At 45.4% G+C, this 26,669-nt stretch overlaps 1 protein-coding gene across 5 annotated transcripts in view; it reads left to right on the top strand.

Annotated features, from left to right (window-relative positions):
• LOC134344616 (protein scribble homolog) overlaps nt 1-26,669 on the top strand; it is a 235,861-nt gene continuing 209,192 nt past the window's right edge. For 3 of the 5 annotated variants that reach the window (XM_063044733.1, XM_063044732.1, XM_063044731.1), the window contains exon 1: nt 66-376. In XM_063044733.1, coding sequence (XP_062900803.1) covers nt 218-376 — 159 coding nt within the window. In that variant the 5' untranslated portion in view covers nt 66-217. Of the gene's footprint in view, nt 377-26,669 lie in introns of all 5 variants that reach the window. The other 2 variants (XM_063044735.1, XM_063044734.1) reach the window with 2 other exon arrangements.

Below are 26,669 nucleotides of genomic sequence, written 5' to 3'. Positions count from 1 at the left end.
GCAGAAAGATGGCGGCGTTTCCGGTGAAGGCGGGCGGCGAGTTGTCGTTGTGCGCGGTGAGGTCACGGGACACGCAGCGCGTAAGACGGCGGCCGGGGCGGGAGCGGGAGCGCCGGGCAGGAGTCCGGGGACAGTCCGAGGCTGCGGAGCGGGCCCGGTCCAGGCCGAGGCTACAGGAGCGTAGCGGGCCCGTCCCGGGACGCCGGCAGCAGTCATCATGCTGCGCTGCATTCCCCTCTGGCGCTGCAACCGGCACATCGAGGCGGTGGACCGGCGCCACTGCTCCCTCAGCGGCGTCCCTGAGGAGATCTACCGCTACAGCCGCAGCCTAGAGGAGCTGCTGCTGGATTCCAACCAGCTGCGGGAGCTGCCCAAGGTGAGTCCTGGGGTGAGAGGTGAGGTAGTCCCGGAGGGTAAGGGAAGAGGAGTTGGAAGCTGGGGGGAGGGGGTAGGTTTGGAGGGTGAGGGAGGCTGGGCGTGTTTGAGAGGTGAGGGAAGAAGGATGGTGAGGCCGCAGGTTCCGTGGTTCTGGAGGAGGAGCATCTTGGGGTGGTGGGCAGGGCGAGTGTCGGGGGAGGAAGTGCAAGGTAGGCCCGGGGTCAATCCTGGGAGGCGGGACAGTGTACCTGAGCTGGGCTGTGTGGAGCTGTAGAGACAGAGCCTGGGGTTGGAGAGGAAGATTATCCGGGGAGGGGGTGGGGGAGAGAGACGGTGGTTGTGGAGGTGAGGGGTGTCTGAAGGCGGAGTGTTTAGGGATGGTAGGCAGAGCCAGGGTCCTGGAGTGGGTGGCACTGGGGGCTGGTGAGCACGATGGACCCGAGCTGGTGAGGGGGTTGTTAGAAGCAGAGCCTGGGGATAGGGGGTATGGTTCAGGGGTTTATTGTAACTCCAACATGTGGGATGTGATTAGGAGGGGCTCCCAGTTGGCACAGATGACAGGTGGGGGGGGGGAGTGAGATTTTGGGTAGCTGTATTATTTCGTGTTTTTTAAAATTAGAGTAATGATTTGTGGAATTGTGTGCTCAGAGTTTGATTATTGAGTACTGCATGTGATCACAAGATCTTTGGATTTTTAGAGAATTGGTGGAACAGCAGGTTGTTAAGTAGGTAAATGACTTTGTTTTCGTTGTAAGTGGTTTGGCTACACGATCAAAGGTGTAGGTTAATTTGACAAATCTACAAAGGGTGGTGTAGCAGTTGGCAGAATGCTTCACAGCGCAGGTAATCACCAATCAGGGTTCAATACCCCTCGTGTCTCCAAGGAGTTTGTACATTTGCTTGTGTTTCTTCTGGGTGCTCAGGTTTCCTGCCACATTCCAAAGGCATACGGGTTATCGTTAGTAAACTATGGGCATGTGATTTTGATATCAGAAGAGTGGTGATACTTGTGGGCTAACCCCAGCCTCTGACTGTTGGTCATTGACACAAATGACACATTTCTCAATGTACGTGTGACAAATAAAGATGATCTTCACTCTGGGCCGTACCCTCCAAATACCCAGACCTGCCTCTCGTTTTTTGCGCTACCTTACTTTCCCTTTTCTATTTTCTATTTATGATTTATATTTTAAATTTTTAATATTTACTATCGATTTGTAATCCAGGGAACGCGAAGCGCAGAATCAGATATCGCTGTGATGATTGTATGCTCTAGTATCAATTGTTCGGTGACAATAAAGTAAATCTAAAATGCCCCAAATGTGTAGATGTGGGGAGAAGCCTTTTTCTCCCAACCTGATGGAATGTGGCAAGAATAAGCAAGGGAGCATTAGAAATGTTTCTCGGTGGACTGGCAGCTCAATAGATTCAGATTCACTTACTTATCACATATACAAAAAAACCCATCATTTACGTTAAGCAGCACAACCTAATGCTGTCTTGGGGACAGCCTGCAAGTGTATGCACACATTTCAGCACCAACATGGCATGCCCATAGTGTTCAGCAGGTCAATAGCAACAAAGCAAAGTCATCCTGCCAGCAGCAGTCACAACCTCAGCAGAGACAGCAGCTCGGTGCCATCTTACCCCAAAACTTGTGATGGAAGCCATTCAAGCTCTTTAAAAATGGAAATAATTGTTGGTACAATTTGGTGAGACTATGTAGAGTACTGTGTGCATTTTGGTCTTCGTACACAACAAACAATGTAGTGGTATCAAAGGAACTCAACACAGTTTCATCAGATTGGGGCTGTTGTACAAGAGGTTCGGTCAACTTGTCCTATATCCAAGCAGCACACACAATGCTGGAGGAACTCAGCAGGCCAAGCAGCATCTCTGGAAAAGAGTACAGTCGACGTTAGGACCGTAGATGCTGCCTGGCCTGTTGAGTTCTTCCAGCATTTTCTGTGCTGCTTGGATTTCCAGCATCTGCGGGTTTTCTTCTTTTTGTCCTGTATTCACTAGAGTTCAAGAGAATGAGAAAGGGTCACACTGAAACTTGAAAATTTTTGGGTGGACTGGACGGAGAGAGTGTGTTACCCCCAGGCTGGTGTTCCAGAGCAAGGGGTATTAGTCTCCAGTTTAGGGAATGGGTGAATTTGGGACAGAGATGAGGAAAAATGTTTTCATCAGAAGTTGATCAATCCATGGAAATCTTCACAGACGGGGCTAAGTTGCTGAATGTAGTGCTGGCATGTTTTAAATGGGAACTCAGGACAGGACTCCATACAAGATACAGTGGGTGTACGGGGAACCCAATCGTTTGTGCTTGACTAGTTCTATTTACTTGTGTTGGGCCCTGCTTGTAAACTTTTTCTGTCTGTGTACTTGTGCAAATGTCCTTTAAACATTACAGTTGTACCAGATTCAACAGGTTCCTCTGGCAACACATTCTGTTTACCAACACCCTTTGCCAGAAACTAGCCACCCAGTCCCCTTTCAGCATTTTCCCTCTCACCTTCAGTCTGTGCTCCTCACTCTAAACTGCGGCCATCCACTTTGTCTGCATCCTTCATGATTGTATATGCATCTATAAGGTCACCCGCCGGCTTCCTTCACTCCGCTAACTAGTGTCCCAGACTGTCCTGATAACATTCTTGAGAACATTTTCTGCACCCATTCCAACTTACTGGCATCATTCCTATATCTGGTCAATCAGAACTGTGCATAGTACTCTAAGCGTGGTCACTCCAACACCTGGTACATGCCATCTTCTGTGTTCAGTACTGAAGTGCTCTTCTGTACGCATCCTGATGAAGGATCTCAGCCCAAACCATTGACTGTTTATTCCTCTCCATAGATCCTGTCTGACCTGCCGAGATCCTCAAGCAATTTGAGTGTGTTGCTTTAGATTGCCAGCATCTGCATCTTGTGCTTACAATACTGATAAACACTAACATGCCACCCTGTCTACCTGCGTCACCACTTTTAGGGAACAAAGTATCCACACCCACAGGTCTCCAGGGTCCTACCATCGCTTTACTCCTCATTCTAACTCCTCTGACAGTTATAGATCTACCAAGGAGAATCACCTCACTTCCTGCTGGAATTCTGTTAAGATTCCAGTCAGTCCAGCATGCTGAGCACCGGGTAATCACGGCTCACTGCGAGAGCATAAACATTCAGTGACAGAATGTGACTGCATACTGTTGATGGAAGGATCAGGAATAATACCTCTCTCGCTCCTCACCGCCGATGGAATAATCAGTGTAACCCAGTAAGGTCTCGCTCTGTACTGTAGAGTGAACACTCGTTAAAATATCTTGATTCATGTTGTCATTTGAACATTTATAATACCTCATCAATGAGATGGTGTATTGTTGGACCTGGGCTAAATAGAGAAGGTTCTGGAAGTACTCGGCTGAGACATGTGTCTGAGGGTAGAAGACAGAGCTGATACTCACCAGGCTGAATATGTAACTCCCATTTCTCTCTGCGCCGACACAAGAACACCAACTGTACAACATGGGACCCGGCTGTTCGGCCCACAATATTGTGCCGAAACAATTAAATTAGTAATGAAATAACTGACTAAACTAATCTCTTCTGCCTACGCAATGAATATATGCTTCCATTTCTCTCACTCATGTGCCTATCTAAACATTTCTTAAAAGTCTCTAATGTTTCTGTCTGTACCACCACCACCCCAGGCAGTGCATACCAGTCCTCCTCCATTCTGTGTAAAATTTAAAAAAAAAGCAAAAAAAAACCCTTGCCCTTCACATCTCCTTTGAAATGACCCCCTCTCACCTTAAATACATGCCCTCTGATATCAGACATTTCAACCCTGGGAAAAAGATATTGTCTGTGACTCTATCTATGTCTTTTAAACCTTTAACAGGTCGCCCCTCAGCCTCTGCCAATCTGGAGAAAACAACCCAAGTTTCTCCAACCTCTCGTTATAGCACATGCCCTCTAATCCAGACAACGTCCTTGTCAACCTCTTCTGTACCCTCTCCAAAGCCTTGACATCCTTCCAGTGATGGGCTGACCAGAACTGTATGTAGTACTCCAGATGCAGCCTAACTAGCATTTTGTAAAGCTGCAAAATAACTTTGACTTTTGAACTCAGTGCCTTGACTAATCACAGTGAGTGTGCCATATTGTTTCTAACCACCCTTTCAACCTGGACAACCAATTCCATGGAGAGAGCTAGGACCAGGAGAAGGCCTCTTTTCACATTGTGTTCATGGCACATCTGTCCAATGTACCAGAGTTGGGGTGTCCCATTACATCTGGAGAGGACGGTGCTGTGATCACAGCTGGAATATTGTGTGCAGTTCCGTAACCCAGGTTTAACAAGGATGTGATTAAGCTGGAAAGGGTGCAGCAGAGATTCAGAGGATGTTACTGGGACTGCAGGGTGAGAGTTATAGGGAGAGGTTGGATGGGAGGACCTGTTTTATTTGGGGCGTTGGAGGCTAAAGGGTGACCTTATAGAGGTGGTTGTAGATAATTGAATTGCCATGGTAGGGCTGTCTAAAACTGGAAGGGGGGCATAGATGGAAGGTGAGAGGGGAAAGGTATCAACATATTTCCAGATAACTTCACTCACCTCAACACTGATTCCAAAAACAATGGATTCATCTTTAAGGACAACTCATGTCCTCACTATTGTTTATTTATCATCATTATTATTTTGTATTCGCATAGTTTGTCTTTTGCACATTGGCTGTTTCTCTTTGTAGTTTTCCTTTGATTCCATTGCATTTGTTTGTATCTACTGTGAATGCCCAGAAGAAAATGTATATCAGGGTTGTATATGGTGACATAGATAGAACCGTAATTCATAGGAGCAGTCTGCTCCACCATTCAATCATGGCTGATTTTTTTTTCTCTTAAACCCTATTTCCCGACCTTCTCCCCGTAACCTTTGATGCCATGTCCAATCAAGAATCTATCAATCTCTGCCTTAAATACACAAAATTTTGCATGTGGCAAGAAATTCATCACCCTTTGGATAAAGAAATTTCTCCGCATCTCTGTTTTGAATGGACACCCCTCTAAAGGCCCAAAGGAAAGAGAGGTTCACCAGTGCTTTATAAAATCTCAACTTTACATTCTTGGTTTTATATTCTCGTACTCTTGAAATGAATGCTAACATTGTATTTGCCGCCTTCACCACAAACTCAACCTGTAAATTAACCTTTAGGGAATCCTGCACAAGGACACGCAAGTCCCTTTGCACCTCAGAATTTTGTATTTTCTCTCCATTTAGAAAATACAAAATTCTGAGGTGCAAAGGGACTTGCGTATCTTCTACCAAAGTGCATGACCAAGCACTTACCGACACTGTATTCCATCTGCCACTCCTTTGCCCAGTCTCCTAATCTGTTTAAATCCTTCTGTAGCCTCTGTTTCCTCAAAATGACCTGCCCCTCCACCTATCTTCATATCATCTGCTAACTTTGCAACAAAGCTGTCAATTCGATCATCAAATCTTTGACATATAATGTAAAAAGGATTGGTTCCAACACAGACGCCTGTGGAACACCATTAGTCACCAGCAGCCAACCGGAAAATGCTCACTTTATTCTCAGACTTTGCTTCCTGCCATTCAGCCTCTTTTGGTACATCTTGGTAATGCATACGGAAACAGAAAGGTCCAGGGCTTGTGCCTGAGAGCAGCACACAAAGTGCTGGTGGAGCTCAGCAGGTCAGGCAGCATTTATGGAAAAGAGGAAACAGTTGACATTTTCTGCTGAGACCCTTCTTTAAGATTGCAAAGGAAGGGAGAAGATGCCAGAATAAAATGGTGAGTGTAGGAGAAGGAGGAATGGTCATGTGGTAATAGGTGAAACCAAGGGTCTGGGAAAGGTAAAGGGCTGGAGAGGAAGGAATCTGGACTGCAGAGTGGACCATGGGAGACGGAAGGAGGAGGGCATTAGGAGGAGGTCATAGGCTATTGAGGAGAAGAGGCTAGGGGGGTAGAGTGGGGAATAGAAAAGGAAGGAAATAGGAGAGAAAAAATAATTTACCAGATGGAGGGGTTTAGATGGGGTGGAGTTTGTTAGTTGTGTTCAGGAAGGTTTCTTGACACTATGTAGATAAGCCTACAGGAGGAGAGGCTGTACTTGATCTGGTATTGGGAACTGAACCTGGTCAGGTGTCAGATCTCTCAGTGGGAGAGCATTTTGGAGATAGTGATCATAATCTATCTGCATTGGAGAGAGATAGGAACAGACAAGTTAGAAAAGCTTTTAATTGGAGTAAGGGGAATTATGAGGCTATCAGGCAGGAAATTGGATGCTTAGATTGGGAACAGATGTTCTCAGGGAAAAGTACGGAAGAAATGTGGCAAATGTTCAGGGGATATTTGTGTGGAGTTCTGCATAGTACATTCCAATGAGAAAGGGAAGTTATGGTAGGGTACAGGAACCGTGGCGTACAAAGGCTGTAATAAATCTAGTCAAGAAGAAAAGAAAAGCTTACAAAATGACCTTTGCATCATCAATGGGGACGATAGAGGTTATGGAGGATTGGAGGGTTGCAGATGTTGTTCCTTTATTGAAGAAAGGGAGTAGAGATAGCCCAGGATATTATAGACCAGTGAGTCTTATCTCAGTGGTTGTTAACTTGATGGAGAAGATCCTGAGAGGCAGGATTTATGAACATTTGGAGAGGTATAATATGATCAGGAATAGTCAGCATGGCTTGTGCTTTATGAGCCTGATTGAATTTTTTGAGGATGTGACTAAACATATTGATGAAGGAAGAGCAGTAGGTGTAGTGAATATGGATTTCAGCAAGGCATTTGATAAGGTACCCCATGCAAGACTTATTTAGAAAGTAAGAAGGCATGGGATCCAAGGGGACATTGCTTTGTGGATCCAGAACTGGCTTGCCCACGGAAAGCAAAGAGTGGTTGTAGACAGGTCATATTCTGCATGGAGGTCGGTGAGCAGGGATCTGTTCTGGGACCCTCACTGTTCGTGATTTTTATAAATGACCTGGATGAGGAAGTGTAGTTAGTATGTTTGCTGATGACACAAAGGTTGGCAGTGTTGTGGATAGTGTGGAGGGCTGTCAGAGGTTACAGTGGGACATTGATAGGTTGGAAAACTGGGCTGAAAAAGGGCAGATGGAGTTCAAGCCAGATAAGTGTGAGGTGGTTCATTTTGGTAGGTCAATTATGATGGCAGAATATAACATTAATGGTAAGACTCTTGGCAGTATGGAGGATCAGAGGGATCTTGGGGTCCGAGTCCATAGGACGTTCAAAGCAGGTTGACTTTGTAGTTAAGAAGGCGTGCAGTGTATTGGCCTTCATCAATTGTGGAATTGAATTTAGGTGCCTAGAGGTAATGTTGCAGCTATATAGGATCCTGGTCAGACCCCACTTGGAGTACTGTGCTCATTTCTGGTTGCCTCACTACAGGAAGGAAATTTACAAGGACGTTGCCTGGATTGAGGAACATGCCTTGTGAGAATAGGTTGAGTGAACTTGGCCTTTTCTTCTTGAAGATACGGAGGATGAGAGGTGACCTGATAGAAGTATATAAGATGATGAGAGGCTTTTTCCCAGGGCTGAAATGCTTGCCACAAGAGGACACAGGTTTAAGGTGCTGGGGAGTAGGTACAGAGGAGATGTCAGGGGTAAGTTTTTTACTCAGAGAGTGGTGAGTGTGTGGAATGGGCTGCCGGCAACGGTGGTGGAGGCGGATACGATAGGGTCTTTAAAGAGACTTTTGGATAGGTACATGGAGCTTAGAAAAATAGAGGGCTATGCTAAGGTAGGGACATGTTCGGCACAGCTTTGCGGGCTGAGGGGCCTGTATTGTGTTGTAGGTTTTTTTTTCTAAGTCAGTGATCATCCTGTCAGGTTGGAGGCAATCCAGAAGGAATATGAAGTGTTGCTCCTCCAACCTGAGAGTGGCTTCTGCGTGGCAAAAGTGGAGGCGATGGACCGACCTGTTGGAATGAGAATGGAAATAAGAATTAAAGTGGCTGGGAAATTCCGCTTTTAGTGGATGGAGCAGAGGTCCTTTACCTCATTGCAATTTGTCTATCGCCAGAATCTATTCAATATATGTATACTGTAATTGATTTATTATTCTATTTTTTCTATATTATGTGTTGCGTTGAACTGTTGCTGCTAAGTTTAACAAATTTCACCACACCTGCCAGTGATGATAAACCTGATTCTAATAATGTGGTCCCCAAATTTATGAAGGGTTTCACTGATGTGGAGGAGGCCACTTTGGGAGCACCAGGTACAATACCAGCAAATTCACAGGTGAAGTGTTGCCTCACTTGGTCTCTCTGGGGCCCTGACTAGAGGTGAGGGAGGAGGTGAATAGGCACTTTGCTGCTTGTAGGCGTAAATGCCTGGAGGGAGAATAGTGGGCAGAGAGACCCTTTGTCAAAACTGAGAAGCTGAGTTTAATGTTCAGTCGGAGGGAAGCTGGCAGAGGGGTGTTTGGAACAAAGCAAACGTGTCCAATGGAACGAGTCCTGACGAAGGGTCTCGGCCTGAAACGTCGACTGCGCCTCTTCCTATAGATGCTGCCTGGCCTGCTGCGTTCACCAGCAACTTTGATGTGTGTTGCTTGAATTTCCAGCATCTGCAGAATTCCTGTTGTTTGTGTCCAATGGATGACATTTTATTATTTATTTAGAGATATTAAGTAACAGGCCCTTCTGGGGCAATGAACCACACTGCCCAACAACCCACCTATTTAACAGGAACATAATTATGGGGGAATTGATCTACGAGCTCATACATCTTTGTACTGTAGGAGGAAACAGGGCAACCAGAGGGAACCCACCCATTCACACGGAGGAACGTATGATCTCCTTACAGGTGATGTTGGAATTGAATTCTGCACTCCCATGCCCTGAGCTGTGGTAGTGTTGTGCAAATCGATATGCGACGATGTCAGAAGGGTGAAAGGTTATGGGGATAAGGCAGGAACTGGATACTGATTGTGGATGATCAGCCATGATCACAGTGAATGGCGGTGCTGGCTCCAAGGGCCAAATGGCCTACTTCTGCACCTATTGTCTAAAAGACTTCATGGGAGCAGTTGACAGCAAATGAATGGGTAGTTGTCTGATCTCCCCACCAGGGAGAAAAGGGAAACTGAGCCAAAACAGACCGTCAACTTGCGTCAGAACAGAAGGGTAAACGGGAGGGGCTTTAGCAGTGTTAGGAGACCTTGGTGTAGAAATCCATATTAAACAAGCTGCCAGAGGAAGTATGTACAGAAGTATGTACAACGCTTAAAACTTCTAGACGTGTTCACAGTTAGGACAGGGTTAGTAGATGTTCCCAACTAGGGGTCCATACCCCCCTCAGTCCATGGTAGGGGTCCATGACATAAAAGAGGTTGGGAAACCTAGTTTAGTGTGTTATGTGCCAGATGTGGCGCAAATGTGATTAGCTCAGGGAAACACCTTTGGTGGCACAGCTGAGTTTGGTAAATGATCTCTTATTCTGTTGTACAATTCTGTGCAGAGTTCAGTAAATGGTTTGTTACTGTGTTGTACAATTCTGTGACTATGTTTATAATAAAGATAGAACCTGATGTTCTTTATTGTCAAGTGTACTGAGGTGCAGTGAAAAACTTGTGTTATCATCCATGCAGATTATTGTGTCACATCCTTGCTTTGTAGAACAAGGTTAGACATTAACAAATGCAGAATAAAATGGTGCAGTTACAGAGCAATTGCAGTGTAGGTTGGTAAATAATGGTCATAACGAAGTAGATTGTGAGGTCAGGAGTACTCCAGGCCGTGCAACAGTGGGGCAAAAGCTCTCATGAGTCTGGTTGTATGTGTTTTCAGGCTTTTGTCTGCCCTTGATGGGAGAGGGGAGAAGAGAGAATTTCTGGGGTGGGTGGGATTTTGAAGATGCTGACAGTTTAGTGAAATATGTTGACAGTGTCCATGGAGGGGAAGCTGTTCCTGTGATGTGTTCAGCTATGTCTGTGTCCCGAGAGGTGTTACCACAGTGAGCATCTACAAAAATTGGTGAGGGTCAAAGGGGCCGTTTCAGATTTCTTATCCAGCTGAGGAAGTGGAGGCACTTTCGTGGCCATGGTGATAATGTGGTTGGACTTGGGCACGTTATTGGTGATGTTTACTTGAAGGTCTCAACGATTTCAATCTTGACACGTTTGATGTAAACTTCGTTCATGTAAGTGCTGTCCCCTGCCCCCTCCCCCCCGTACTCCCCTCCCCCCCGTACTCCCCTCCTCCCCCCCCGTACTCCCCTCCTCCCCCCCGTACTCCCCTCCCCCTGTACTCCGTCATTACTTGAGATATACACCCTACTACAGCGTGCCGATTGCAAACTTGAAGATGGAGTTAGAGCTGAGTCTGGCCAGGCAGTCAAGAACCGAACATGGGGCTGGTTTGTGGAGAATAATCGCAGCAATTGTTACTGATTGTGGTCTGTTGGTCAGAAAGTCAAAAGGTCCAGTTGCCGAAAGAGTCGTTGAATGCCACTAGGAGGAGTTTGGAGATGAGATAGTTTGGAGTTATGTAGACACAGGAGACTGCACCTGGAGTAGCAGAGAATCTGATGGAAGAACCTAGTGGTTTGTGCAGCTCCTGTGGGGGCAGGAAATGTTGAAGTTTTGGTCAATATCCATCGGGGTGTGTACTTTAATGGGAAAGCTTTGGAGAGAATACAGCAGCACAGAAACAAGGCCCTTTGACCAATCAAAACCGTGCTGAACTGTTAATCAGCCTACTCTCATCGACCTGCACCTGGACCATCGCCCTCCATACTCCTCCCGTCCATGTACCCCTGCTCATTTCTCTTAAATGTCAAAATCAACCCCACATCCACCACTTCTGGTGGCAAATGGTTCCTTACTCAGTACCTTCTGAATGAAAAGCTCCCCCTCATGTTCTCCTGAAATGTTTCACCTTTCGCCCTTAACCCGTGACCTCTAGTTTTTGTCTCGCCCGACTTCAGTGGAAAAAACCTGCTTGCATTTCCCCTTATTCTGGAGTCTGGACCCAAAATGTTGACTGACCGTTTCCCTTCATGAATGCTGCCTGACCCACTGATTTCTTCCAGTGCTCTGTGTGTTGCTGCGGGTTGAGAGACGTGGGCCCACTGGGATCTGTGTGGGGATGGCATGGGTGAGGTGGTCTGAAAGGGCTGTTCCCGTGCTCTTCACTTCTGTGATTGCGTGAAAACAGGACGTGGAAATGGTGGCGTGACCCAGCAAGTCAGCTGGTTAGGGCGGAAGGAGAAATGGTTAACGTCAGAGCTGAGGAAAAACAAGTTTGTCCAGGTGGCAGGAAAGATGGGTGGGGGAGTGGCAGCACATCTTTGATATCATGTGACAGGTAAGAGCAGATAGGCTCCTGTGCCTGTGAAGTGTGACGTTTGGAGTATGTAGGGGGTATGCTTAGTTATTTTTCAGATGATAGAAATGTTGGGGAGTTCTAGAAACAAAGCAGGTTGCAGGTTGTTTAAAGATACAGTGGAAGATAGATTAACTGAGAATCAGGCACCTTTAAGTTGGTGCTGCAAAGCACAGTGATTGTCGGTAGTAAACAAAGCTATAACTATTAATCGCATTTTTTCTGGTTAAATGATCACTACGAGCAACTTTCCCTTTGGAATTGAGCTCTTGCCTGGGTGACCTGGGGCATTTTTGAAGTGTGAACTGAAGTCTCGAAGGTGCGGGATCGTTGGGGCATGGCATGTATGGCTGGGGCCTGGGTCCGAGAGCAGTGAGTGAACCAATGTTTGGCCATTCCTGGGGCGGACTTGGAGGCGATTCAAGCAGGGGTGAAGGAGAATGAAGGTGGCAGGGCCCAGGGCCGAGAACGAGGAGGGACCCAACACTTGATGGATTTAAGTGCAGGGCCCAATCAAGATAGTGGGGCCCAGGCCCGTGAGCATATCGAAGCAACAAGGCCAAGTACGAATGACAGAGGTTTGATTGATTGAAGGGCTGGGACGAATGGGAAAGGTCGGGTGCGGATCGAGCTGAGGTGGCGGAGCCGGGGTCTGCATCTGAGAGCGAAGAGCAACCTGAGATTTGGCTGATTGAGTGCCAGGCCAGATTGAAAAGATCTGGAGGTGAGCAATGGGCCTGTTCAGCTTGCTGCTCTCTGAGGCTTACTCATCTCCATGCTGAACTGAGGCTGTGGCCTGCAGCTAACGGGCTATCCGATCAGCTGCACAGACAACTAGCTTCTGTGGCTGTGGGCTCACTTTGTAACCTTCAGTTGTTACCATGCTTTTTCTTTCTGTACATTAGGCGTTTGTTGGTCTTTTTTAATGATTTCTATTCGGCTTCTTTGTAGCTGCCTGTGGGGATATATAGTACAGATACTAGTTAAAATGTACTTTGAACTTTGAAGTTTATTATCACTGACATGTCATAAAATTACTATGACTTACAAAGCAAATAGAACAAAAGACAAATAACAAGGTCGTGTTCATGGGCAGTTCAGAATTCTGATGGTGAAGGGGAAGGAGCTACTCCTGAAGTGTTGAGTGTAGATCTTCAGGCCTCCCCAGTGGTAGTAATGAGAAGAGGGCTTGGCCCAGATGGTCAGGGTCCTCAGAGTCATAGAGAACTACAGCATAGAAACCTGCCCTAAGGCCTATCTATCCATGACAACACCCTTTAAATGGCCTACTCCCAACAAACTGCACCTAGACTATAGCCCTCCATATTGCAGCTATCTGTGTACCTATCCAAACGTCTCTTAAATGTTGAAGTCGAGCTCACATTGACCATTGATCACTCCACTTTCCTATGACCCTCTGAGTGCAGAAGTTTCCTTTCATGTTCCCCTTAAACTTTTCACCTTTCACCCTTATGCCACGACCTCTGGTTGTTGTCCCACCCAACCTCAGTGGAAAAAGCCTGCTTGCATTTACCCTATCCATAGTCCTCATAATTTTGTATACCTCTATCAAATCTCCTCTCAATCTTTTACATTCCAAGCAATAAAGTTCCAATCTGTTTAATCCCTCCATATAACTCAGGTCCTCCAGACCCAGCAACATCCTTGTAAATTTTCTCTCTACTCTTTCACCCTATTTACATCTTTCCTGTAGGTAGGTGATTAAAACTGCACACAATACCCCAAATTAGGCCTCACCAATGGCTTATATACAACTTCAGCATAACATCCAATCCTTCTGTACTCAGTACCTTGATTTACGAAGGCCAACATGCCAAAAGCTTTCTTTATGAACAGATCTATCTGTGATACCACTTTCAACAAATTATATACCTGTGTGCTTTGTTCTACTGCGTTCTTCAGCACCCTACCTTTCACTGTGTAAGACCTACCCTGTTTGGTCCTACTGAAGTGCAAAACCTCACACTTGTCTGCATTAAATTCCATCTGCTATTTCCCTGCCCATTTTTCCAGCTGATGCAGATCTCTCTGCAAGCCATAATAGCCTTCCTCACTTCCCACTACGCTCCTAATCCTGGTATCATCCGCAAATTTGCTGATCCAGTTGACCACATTCTTTTCCAAATAGTTGATATAGATGACAAACAACAAAGGACTCAACACTGATTCCTGCTGCACATGACTAGTCACAGGCCTCCAGTCAAAGAGGCAACCCTCTCTACCACTCTCTGGCTTCTCCCACAAAGCCAACGTCTAATCCAATTTACTACCTCATCCTAAATGCCAAGCGACTGAACTTTCTCGACCAGCCTTCCGTGCAGGACCTTTGTCTTACGGAAGTCAGTGCAGACAACATCTACTACCTTGCCTTCACCCACTTTCCTGGTAACTTCCTCAAAAAACTCCATAAAGTTGGTTAGACATGACCTACCATGCATAAAGCCATGCTGACCATTCTTATTTGGACAGACATTGACTGATTACTTATATAGCCGGTCCCTTAAAATACCTTCCAATAACTTTCCCACAACTGATGTCCGACTCCCTGACTTATAATTTCCTGGTTTCTGTTTAGAGCCTTTTTTAAACAGTGGAACAACATTGGCTGTCTTCCAATCCTCTGGTATCTCTCCTGTAGCTATGGATGTTTTAAATATCGCTGCTAGGGTCCTGGGGCAATTTCTGCACTTGCCTCCCATAGGGTTGGAGGCCCTTGGGTTTTGCCCACCCTGATTTGCCTTGGGGTAGCAAACAACTCCTCCTCTAATCTGTAAAGGGTCCATGAAGTTCATGCTGCTTTGACTCACTTCTGTAGTTTCTGTATCTATCTCTTGAGTAAATACAGATGCAAAGAATGCATTTAAGATCTCCCCCATCTGTTTTGGGTCCACACATGGATTCTGTTCTGGTCTTACAGAGAATCAATTTCATCCCTAGCAATCCTCTTGCTTTTAACATACCTATAGCATCCCTTGGGATTCTCTTTCACCTTGTCTGCTAGGGCAATTCATGCTGCCTTTTTGCCTTCCTGATTTCTTTAAGTGTTCTCTCGCAGTTCTTGTACCTCATAAGTACTTCATTTGTTCCTACTTGCCTATACCTGCTATGCACCTCCTTTTTTTTCCCTCTAAACCAGGGCCTCAACATCTGTTGAAAACCAAGGTTCCGTACACTTGTTAACTTTACCTTTTTATTCTGATAGGCACGTAAAAGCTTTGTACTCTTAAAATTTCATTTTTGAAGTTTTCCTCCTTCCAATCCACACAATGATGGATACTGTCTTCCTGGTGTACCACCTCTTGGAGATGTCTTTGGTGGGGAAGGTGTGCCTGTTATGTATCTGGCTATGTCTACAGTCTCCTGTAGTCCCTTGTGATCCCGTCCATTAGAGCCTCTGTACACACCAAGCTTTGATGCAACTCGTCTCAGTGCTCTCCACTGGACACCTATAGAAACTTGCAAGAGTCTTTTGTGACATACGGAATCTCCTCAGAGTCCTAATGAAGTAGAGCTTCTGGAGTGCCTTCTTCACACTGCAGATGATGGAGATTTGAAATAAAAATGGAAAGTGCAGAAAACTTTGAGCATGTCCAACAGCATCCGCGTTGCTTCAGCCCATTTTCCCAACTGGTCCAGGTCACCCTGCGAGCTTTGGCTTTCCTTACTGTCCACTACGTCACCTATCCTGCTGTCATCTGCAAATTTGATGATCCATTTGCTGTAGGTTACACAGGATGCAGAGTTGGACGAGGAAGTGGTAGAACCTGTTCAGGCTGGAAGAGTGTGATGTGATACACTTCAGAGGATTAAACTTGAAGGCAGAGTACAAAGTTAATGGCATGACTCTCAGCAGTGTGGAGGAACAGAGAGATCTTGGGGTGCATGTTCTTAGATCCCGCAGAGTGGACGCACAAGTTGAGGGGGTGTTCAGAAGCTACATGGTGTGTTTGCCTTCGTTGGTCAGGGGATTGAGTTGCGAGATCATGTTGCAGCTCTATAAAACTCTGGTCAGACTACTCTTGGAATATCGTGTTCAGTTCTGGTTGCATCGTGATAGAGAGCGTGCAGAGGAGATTTACAAAGATGCCGGTAGGATTAGAGAACGTAAATTATGAGGATAGGTTGAACAAGTTAGGGTTTTTTTTTCCTTTGGAGTGAAGGAGAATGAGAGACGATTTGATAGAGGTGTATAAGGCAACAAAAGACATAGGCAGGGTGGATGGTCAGCACCTTTTTCCCAGGGCGGAAATGGCAAATAGCAGGGGACATAATTTTAAGATGATTGGAGGAAAGTAGAGGGTTATGTCACAGGTATGTTTTTTACACAAAGCAGTGGGTGTTTGGAATGCGCTGCCAGGAATGGGAGTAGAGGTAGCTATATCGGGGACATTTAAGAAGCACTTTCATGAAAGAAAAATAGAGGGCTAAGTAGGAGAAAAGGGTTAGATTGCGTAGTGTGGGTACAATGGCCCTGTATTATACTGTATTGTTCTATGTTTTATTGGTCGGATATCTAAGGTAGTTTTTTTACACAGGGAGTGATGAATGTGTGGAACGCCCTGCTGGGCATGGTGGTAAAGCAGATGGTGACGTTTAAGATGGCACATGGATGAAAGAAAAATGGAGAGCTATGTAGGAGGGAAGATTGGATTGATCTTGGAGTAGGTTAAGAGGCTGGCACAACACCAGAGATCAAATGGCTTGTACTGTTCTAAGTTCCAAAGACTCAAAGTACATTTATTATCAAAATATGTATACCATATACAGCCCTGAGATTTGTCACTCTGCAGGCTGCCAGAAACAAAGAAACAACGTGGAACCCGTTTAAGGAAAAACCTCACAACAAAGACCATCAAACACCCAAAGCGCAAAATAAAGAATAAATCGCTCAAGCAACAAAAACATTAGAACATTAGAAAGTTTTCGAAAAGAGCAGGCCGTCCAGCCCAACAAAGCTTGCCAACTTCCTATTCACATAGTGTATTCAAATAAGTATTGGGTTTAGATTTGAAAGTCTGTAAGATACTACTCTCAATTGCACAACTAGGTAGTTTGTTCCATGTGTCCACAACTTGCTGTGCAGAGAAATGCTTACTGTTGTTAGTCTGAAATCTCTCTCTAACCAATTTCCATCAATGACTCTGTGTCTTTGTTCATGAATCAATTTTGAAGTAGCAGCTGGCATCCACCTTACTTATACCCTTAATGATTTTAATCACTTCTATCATATTTCATCTCATTCTATGGCTAGAAACATAGAAAATCTACAGCACATTGCAGGCCCTTTGACCCACAATGTTGCACTGACCATGTAACCTACTCCAGATACTGCCTAGAATTTCCCTACCACATGGCCCTCTATTTTTTTGAGCTCCATGTACCTATATAAGAGTCTCTTAAAAGACCCTGTTGTATCTGCCTCTACCACCTTCGTTGGCAGTGCATTCCACACACCCACCACTCTCTGTGTGGGAAAAACTTACCTTTGACATCCCCCTTGTGCCTATTTCCAAGCACCTTTAAAACTATGCCCCCTCATTTTAGCCATTTCAACCTGGGAAAAAGCCTCTGACTATCCACACAATCAATACCTCATTATCTTATACACCTTTATCAGGTCACCTCTCATCCTCTGTCACTCCAAGGAGAAAAGGCCAAGTTCACTCAACCTATTCTCATAAGGTATGCTCTCCAATCCAGGCAACATCCTTGTAAATTTCCTCTGCACTCTCTCTATAGTATCCACATCCCTCATGTAATGAGGTGACCAGAACTGAACACAGTACTCCAAGTGAGACCGAACGAAGGTCTTATATAGCTCTAACATTACCTCACGTCTCTTAAACTCATTTTTAAAAAATAGTTTGGAAAAGCACACACAAATAACTCAACATGAAATAAAGCTCATTATAATCAAAATTACTAGGATAGTGAAACATTTCAACATGGTAAATCAATATTTTGGTCAAATTTTAACACGAATCTCTAAGAGATCCTTAGCATCCCCATAGGAATCCAGTTTGCATGTGTATAAGTATCTACTATATCACTCCCAAGTGCAATAAACCATCACCAGCATCTCGAAACAGCCCACAGGCTAAAACAGTTAACTACTTGGGCTAAAAAGATTTAATTCCTTCAATCTTTCTTCATAGATCATACCTTGCAGACCTGCAGTGAGTTGCCCTTCTCTGAGCTCTCTCCAGTGCCCTCACATCCCTCTCAAAATATGGAGACCAAAATTGAAAACACTACTCAAGGTGTGGCCTCACAAACGCATTATACAGCTTAAGGAGACAGTCACTAGACTTGAACTCCACTGAGCGCATTATATGGCCCAGCATTCTATTAGTCTTCCTAATCGCTTCTGTGATGTTGATAGTGATCAATCTAACAGGACACCCAAATCCTTCTCATGCAATGCACTTTCTAACTCAGGACCTCCCACTGAATGTTTATAGTTAGTATTTCTACTCCTATATATTATACTTTTACACATTAAATTGTTATAGATGAAGTTATGGAGTACTTGGTGGCACAGGACAAGATATGACAATGTCAGCATGGTTTCTTTAAGGGAAGATCTTGCCTGACAAACCTATTGGAATTCTTTGAAGAGATTACACAAAGGATAGATAAAGGGGATGTAGTGGTTGTTGTCTTTTTGGACTTTCCAAAGGCTTTTGACAAGATGCCACAGATGAGGCTGCTAACTAAGTTAAGAGTCCATGGTATTACAGGAAAGTTATTAACATGGTTAGGGCATTGGCTGATTGTCAAGAGGCAGCAAGTAGGAATAAAAGGATCCTTTTTTTGGTTGGCTGGCAGTGACTAGTGGTGTTCCACAGCAGTCGGTATTGGGACCGCTTCTTTTTATGCGGTACATCAATGATTTAGATGATGGAGTAGATGGCTTTGTTGTCAAGTGTGCAGATGATACGAAAATTGGTGGAAGGGCAGGTAGTGTTGAGGAAACAGATAGGCTGCAGAAGGACTTAGATTAGGAGAGTTGGCAAGAGAGTGGCAAATAAAATACAATGTTGGAAATGCATGGTCATGCACTTCGGTAGAAGATGTAAGTGTACAGACTATTTTCTAAAAGGGAAGAAAATCCAAAAATCTGAGATGCTAGGGGACTTGGGAGTCCTTGTGAAGAACACCTTAAAGGTTAACTTGGAGGTTGAGTCGGTGGTGAGGAAGGCAAATACAATGCTAGCATTCATTTCAAGAGGTCCAGCAAATAAGAGCAGGGATGTGATGCTGAGGCTTGGTATGTCACTGATAAGGTCTCACCTTGAGTATTGTGAACAGTTCTGGGCTTTTTGTCCAAGAAAAGATGTGCTGGCATTGGAGAGGGTTCGGAGAAGATTCACAAGGATGGTTCTGGGAATGAAAGGGTTATCATACGATGAATATTTGATATCTTTGGGTCTACTTACTGGAATTCAGAAGGGTGGGGAGGATCTCTTTGAAACATTTCAAATGTTGAAAGGCCTTGACAGAGTAGATGTGGAAAGGATGTTTCCTATGGTGGGGAGTCTAGGACAAGAGGGCACAACCTCAGGATAGAGGAGTATCCATTTCAAACAGCGATGCGGAGAAATTTCTTTAGTCAGAGGGTGGTGAATTTGTTGAACTTATTACCACAGGCACCTGTGGAGGCCAAGTTGTTGGCTGTATTTAATAAAAACATATAAAACCTACAGCACAATGCAGGCCCTTCAGCCCACAAAGCTGTGCCGAACATGTCCTTACCTTAGAAATTACTAGGCTTACTCATAGCCCTCTATTTTTCTAAGCTCCATGTACCTATCCAAAAGTTTCTTAAAAGACCCTATCGTATCCGCCTCCACCACCACATCTCATCCGGTCCCAGCGACTTATCCAACTTGATGGATGATTCAAAAGCTCCAGCACATCCTCTTTCTTAATGTCTACATGCGGAAGCTTTTTAGTCTGCTGCAAGTCATCATTACAATCACCAAGGTCCTTTTCCATAGTGAATACTGAAGTATTCATTAAGTTCTGCTACTTCCTCCGGTTCCATACACACTTGCGCACTGTCACACTTGATAGGTCTTATTCTTTCATGTCTTATCCTCTTGCTCTTCATATACTTGTAGAATGTCTTGGGGTTTTCCTTAACCCTGCCCACCAAGGCCTTCTCATGGCCCCTTCTGGCTCTCCTAATTTCCTTTTTAAGCTCCTTCCTGTTAGCCTTATAATCTAGATAATTGGTCCCCAACCACCGGGCCGCGGACCGGTGCCAGGCAGCAAAGCATGTGCTACTGGTCTGCGAGGAAACTATATGAGTCAGCTGCACCTTTCCTCATTCCCTGTCACGCACTGTTGAACTTGAACATAGGGTTGCCAATTGTCCCGTATTTGCCGGGACATCCCATATATTGAGCTAAATTGGTTTGTCCCATACGGGACTGCCCTTGTCCCGTATTTCCCCTGCTTCCCCTGCTAAGGTAGAGTGTTCCTATGAAACCTTTTGTGCCGAAATGTCGTAAAGCGAAGAAGCAATTACCATTAATTTATATAGGAAAAATTTTTGAGTGTTCCCAGACCCCAAAAAACCCCTCCAAATCATAACCAAATAACAAACCTAAAATAACTCTAACATACAGTAAAAGCAGGAATGATATGATAAATACACGGGCTATATAAAGTAGAAATGATGTATGTACAGTGTAGTCGGGAAGATTAAGGCAAAACTGATTTGTGGAAAAAGATCGGCACGAACGCGCATGCACACACAGGTGCCCACGCAAGGCTTCATGGTCATGGTAGTCTTTCTTGGGGTAAACGCAAGTGTCCCGGGATTTGACTGCTACTCTTGTCCCTTATTTGGGAGTGAGAGAGTTGGCAACCCTAACTGTAAAAGACATGTTGAGGTGAGTTTAACCCTACTTGAACAACTCCCCGCGCCCCCCCCCCCACTCCAGGTGGCTGGTCTGCAATAATATTGTCAATATTAAACCGGTCTGTGGTGCAAAAAAGGTTGGGGACCCCTGTTCTAGATCTCCAACATTACCTAGCTCTCTGAACCTTTTGTAAGCTTTTCTTCTTGACTAGATTTATTACAGCCTTTGTACACGACGGTTCCTGTACCCTGTCTCATTGGAACGTACCTATGCAGAACTCCACACAAATATCCCCTAAACGTTTCCCACATTTCTTCTGTACTTTTCCCTGCGAACATCTGTTCCCAATTTAAGCTTCTGGTTTCCTGCCTGATAGCCTCATAATTCCCCTTACTCCAATTAAACGCTTTTCTAACGTCTATCTCTTCAATGCTATTGTAAAGGAGATAGAATTATGATTACTATTTCCAAAGTGCTCTCCCACTGAGAGATATGATACCTAACCAGGTTCATTTCCTAATACCAAATCAAGTACAGTCGCTCCTCTTGTAGGCTTATCTACATATTGTGTCAAGAAACCTTCCTGAACACACCTAATAAACCCCACCCCATCTAAACCCCTTGCTCTAGGGGGATGCCAATCGATATTTGGGAAATTAAAATCTCCCATCACAACAACTCTGTTATTATTACACCTTTCCATTATCTGTTTGCCTATCTGCTTCTCGATATCCCTGTTACTATTGGGCGGCCCAGTAAAGTTATTGACCTCTTCCTGTTCCTAACCTCCACCCGCAGAGACTCCGTAGACAATCCATCCATGATGTCCACCTTTTCTTCAGCCATGACACTATCTCTGATCAACAGTACCACGCCCCCACCTCTTTTGCCTCCCTCCCTGTCCTTTCTGAAACATCTAAAACCCGTCACTTGAAGTAGCCATTCCTGTCCCTGAGCCATCCAAGTCTCTGTAATGACCACCACATCATAGCTCCAAGTACTAATCCATGCTCTAAGCTCATCTGCTTTGTTCACAATACCCCTTGCGTTAAAATAGACACATCTCAAACCGTCTCTGAGCTCGTCCCTTCTCTATCACCTGCCTATCCTCCTTCACATAGTGTCAACAAGCTTTCTCTATTTGTGAGCCAACTGCCTCTTCCCCAGTCTCTTCAGTTCGGTTCCCACCCCCCAGCAATTCGAGTTTAAACTCTCCCCAGTAGTCTTTGCAAACCTCCCCACCAGGATATTGGTCCCCCGGGATTCAAGTGCATCCTGTCCTTTTTGTACAGGTTACACCTGCCCCAAAAGAGGTCCCAATGATCCAGAAATCTGAATCCCTGCCCCAATCCCTCAGCCACGCATTAATCCACCACCTCCTTCTATTCCTATACTCACTGTCATGTGGCACAGGCAGTAATCCCAAGATTACTACCTCTGTCGTCCTGCTTCTCAACTTCCTTCCTAACTCCCTGTAACATACATCAAAGTTGCTGGTGAACGCAGCAGGCTAAGCAGCATCTATAGGAAGAAGCGCAGTCGACGTTTCAGGCCGAGACCCTTCGTCAGGACTAACTGAAGGAAGAGTGAGTAAGGGATTTGAAAGCTGGAGGGGGAGGGGGAGATGCAAAATGATAGGAGAAGACAGGAGGGGGAGGGATGGAGCCGAGAGCTGGACAGGTGATAGGCAGAAGGGGATACGAGAGGATCATGGGACAGGAGGTCCGGGAAGAAAGACGGGGGGCGGGGGTGACCCAGAGGTTGGGCAAGAGGTATATTCAGAGGGACAGAAGGAGAAAAAGGAGAGTGAGAGAAAGAATGTGTGCATTAAAAAGAGTAACAGCTGGGGTACGAGGGGGAGGTGGGGCCTAGCGGAAGTTAGAGAAGTCAATGTTCATGCCATCAGGTTGGAGGCTACCCAGACGGAATATAAGGTGTTGTTCCTCCAACCTGAGTGTGGCTTCATCTTTACAGTAGAGGAGGCCGTGGATAGACATGTCAGAATGGGAATGGGATGTGGAATTAAAATGTGTGGCCACTGGGAGATCCTGCTTTCTCTGGCGGACAGAGCGTAGATGTTCAGCAAAGCGGTCTCCCAGTCTGCGTCGGGTCTCACCAATATATAAAAGGCCACATCGGGAGCACCGGACGCAGTATATCACCCCAGTCAACTCACAGGTGAAGTGATGCCTCACCTGGAAGGACTGTTTGGGGCCCTGAATGGTGGTAAGGGAGGAAGTGTAAGGGCATGTGTAGCACTTGTTCCGCTTACACGGATAAGTGCCAGGAGGGAGATCAGTGGGGAGGGATGGGGGGGACGAATGGACAAGGGAGTTGTGTAGGGAGCGATCCCTGCGGAATGCAGAGAGAGGCGGGGAGGGAAAGATATGCTTAGTGGTGGGATCCCGTTGGAGGTGGCGGAAGTTACGGAGAATAATATGTTGGACCCGGAGGCTGGTGGGGTGATAGGTGAGGACCAGGGGAACCCTATTCCTAGTGGGGTGGTGGGAGGATGGAGTGAGAGCAGATGTACATGAAATGGGGGAGATGCGTTTAAGAGCAGAGTTGATAGTGGAGGAAGGGAAGCCCCTTTCTTTAAAAAATGAAGACATCTCCCTCGTTCTAGAATGAAAAGCCTCATCCTGAGAGCAGATGCGGCGGAGACGGAGGAATTGCGAGAAGGGGATGGCGTTTTTGCAAGAGACAGGGTGAGAAGAGGAATAGTCCAGATAGTTGTGAGAGTCAGTAGGCTTATAGTAGACATCAGTGGATAAGCTGTCTCCAGAAACAGAGACAGAAAGATCTAGAAAGGGGAGGGAGGTGTCAGAAATGGACCAGGTAAACTTGAGGGCAGGGTGAAAGTTGGAGGCAAAGTTAATAAAGTCAACGAGTTCTGCATGCGTGCAGGAAGCAGCGCCAATGCAGTCGTCGATGTAGCGAAGGAAAAGTGGGGGACAGATACCAGAATAGGCACGGAACATAGATTGTTCCACAAACCCAACAAAAAGGCAGGCATAGCTAGGACCCATACGGGTGCCCATAGCTACACCTTTAGTTTGGAGGAAATGGGAGGAGCAAAAGGAGAAATTATTAAGAGTAAGGACTAATTCTGCTAGACGGAGCAGAGTGGTGGTAGAGGGGAACTGATTAGGTCTGGAATCCAAAAAGAAGCGTAGAGCTTTGAGACTACCTATGTCATTGGTACTAATACGTACCACAACCTCTGGCTGTTCTCCCTCCCACTGCAGGATATCTTGGATGTGATCTGAAACATCCTGGACCCTGGCACCTGGGAGGCAAACTACCATCCGAGTTTCTTTCCTGTGTCTACAGAACCGCCTGTCTGACCCCCTAACTATAGAGTCCCCTATCACTACTGCCTTCCTCTTCGTTTCCCTACCCTTCTGAGCTACAGGGCCAGACTCTGTGCCAGAGGCACGGCCACTGTTGCTTCCCCCAGGTAGGCCGTCCCTCCCAACATTACTCAAACAGGAGTACTTATTGTCAAGGGGTACAGCCACAGGTGTAGTCTCTGGTACCTGACTTTTCCCCTTCCCTCTCCTGACTGTGACTCACTTGTCTGTCTCCCATGTCCCCGGTGTGACCACCTGCCTGTAACTCCTTTCTATCACCTCCTCGCTGTCCCTGACCAGCCGAAGGTCATCGAGCTGCATTTCCAGTTCCCTATTGCGGGCCCTTAGGAGCTGCAGCTCAACACACCGGGTGCAGATATGGCCGTCCAGCAGGCTGGGAGATTCCAGGACCTCCCACATCTGACACCGAGCACAGAAAACCGGCCTCACACACATACTTCCTCCTTTCCGCAATTAACACAGGTAACCCTACCTTGCCTCGTTACTGCCCAAGCCCGTTGAGCCCAAGCCCTCTCACTCTGCAACCTCTCATTCCGCTGCCCACTCTGAACGATGCCTGCTGGATATGGCGGTCTTCTTTTTAAACTTTTCCCGCTTTACTGGCTGATGTCACGTGCCTGCGCAGTATTGCCTTTCTTTTATCCCGAGTTGTAAAATACCTTCGCCCCGGAAATCCTTAGCCGTTCTGCTCACAGCCTTCTTGCTCCGAATCAAAATCATAAGGTTTTTGGTTGGCCATGGTATCAACGTTACGGGCATACGGCCAGGGAGTCGGGCTGAGGAGGGGCAAAAAGGATCAGCGTCGTTGGGCCATGTGGCCTGTTTCTGTTCTGATGTCCTAGGGTCTTAAATAGCATCTGATGTTCATCTTTCTACATCTGCATTTTGTTTAGATCTAATTGTATTCATTCTGCTGTATGAATGTTAGCAAACCCTCCTCTAATTTTATGTCATCAGAAAAATTTACCAGCATATTTCTTATATGCTTATCCAAATCATTAATGTAAATTAAAAACAGCGGTCCCAAACTGATCCCTGCGGAACCTCACTTTTAACATCATCTATGTTTTAAAATTATCCTCTCACCATTACTCGTTGTTTTCTGCTTTTGAGCCAATTCTGCAACCATTTTTTTTAGATTATGAAGACATGCAGTCCTCTTTTATTGTCACTTAGTAATGCATGCATTAAGAAATGATACAGTATTTCCTCAGGTGTGATATCATAAAACACAGGACAGACCAAGACTGAAAAAACTAACAAAACCACATAATTATAACATATAGTTACAATAGTGCAACAATACCATAACTTGATGATGAAGTCCATGAGCACAGTAAAAAGTTCAAAGTCTCTCAAATGTCTCACATCTCACGCAGACGGGAGAAGGAAGAAAAACTCTCTCTGCCATGCCCGACTACAGTCCAATTCTGAGTCATCTAAAAACTTCGAGCCTCCGATCAGCTCTCTGACACCGAGGACTGAGCGCCATCTCTATCTGAACGATTCGACCTCAATCTCGGTCGCCAACAGCAGGCAAAGCCGGGGATTTTGAGGCCTTCTCTCCGAAAGATTCCCGATCGCACAGTAACAATAGCAGCGAACTGCCGTTTCAGAAATTTCTCCAGATGTTCCTCTGTGCTTTCACGTCTGTCTCCATCAAATCAGAATTGTCCACGGCCCCTATTTAACAGATACGATATCATTCTTCACCGGGGGGCTGTGCACGCGCGGCGTGCTGCTGTCTCTCCTCCTGCCAGATTTGCACACCTTACTCTGAATTCTTACTTCCTGTAATTTGATTATTAACCTTTTATGGTGTATCTTGTCAAAAGCCTTCTAAGAGACTAAGTAAATGATATTAACTGCTCTATTGTTATCATAAATTTTAGTCGCCTCTTCATAGCACTCCAGCATATTAGTAAAATATGATTTCCTTTTTCTGAATCCATGCTGGCTTTTTTGCTAACATGACCATAAGACGCAGGAGCAGAATTAGGCCATTTAGCCCATCGAGTCTGAAAGAATTCCACAAATTCAACACTCTCTGGCTAAAGAAATTCCTCCTCATCTCCGTTCTAAAAGGACTCTCCTATATTCTGAGACTGTGTCATCTGGTCTTAGACTCTCTCATCACAGTTCCTCCACATCCACTCTATCAAGGCCTTTCACCATTCGATAGGTTTCAATTATTCTGAATTCCAGTGAATATAGGTCAGGGCTATCAGACATTCTTCATTTGACAAGCCATTCAATCTTGGAATCAATTTCATGAATCTCCTTTGAACCCTCTCGAGTTTCAGCACATCCATTCTAAGATAAGGGGCCCAAACCTGTTCAGAATACTTTAAGTGAGGCCTCATCAGTGCTTTATAAAGTTTCAACATTACATCCTTGCTTTTATATTCTAGTCCTCTTGAAATGAATGCTAACATTGCATTTGCCTTCCTCATCACAGACTCAACCTGCAAATTAACCTTCAGGGAATCCTGCACAAGGACTTGCAAGTCCCTTTGTGCCTCAGTTTCTTGTATTCTCTCACCATTTAGAAAATAATCAACCCTTTCATTTCTTCTTCCAAAGGTCATGACCATACACTTCCAAACACTATTCAATTTGCCATTTCTTTGCCCATTCTCCTAAT

The sequence above is a fragment of the Mobula hypostoma genome, chromosome 3 (assembly GCF_963921235.1).
Source record: "Mobula hypostoma chromosome 3, sMobHyp1.1, whole genome shotgun sequence".
NCBI lineage: Eukaryota > Metazoa > Chordata > Chondrichthyes > Myliobatiformes > Myliobatidae > Mobula > Mobula hypostoma.
The sequence above is the reverse complement of the archived record's forward strand: the minus strand, read 5'-3'. Positions and strand labels throughout refer to the sequence as shown.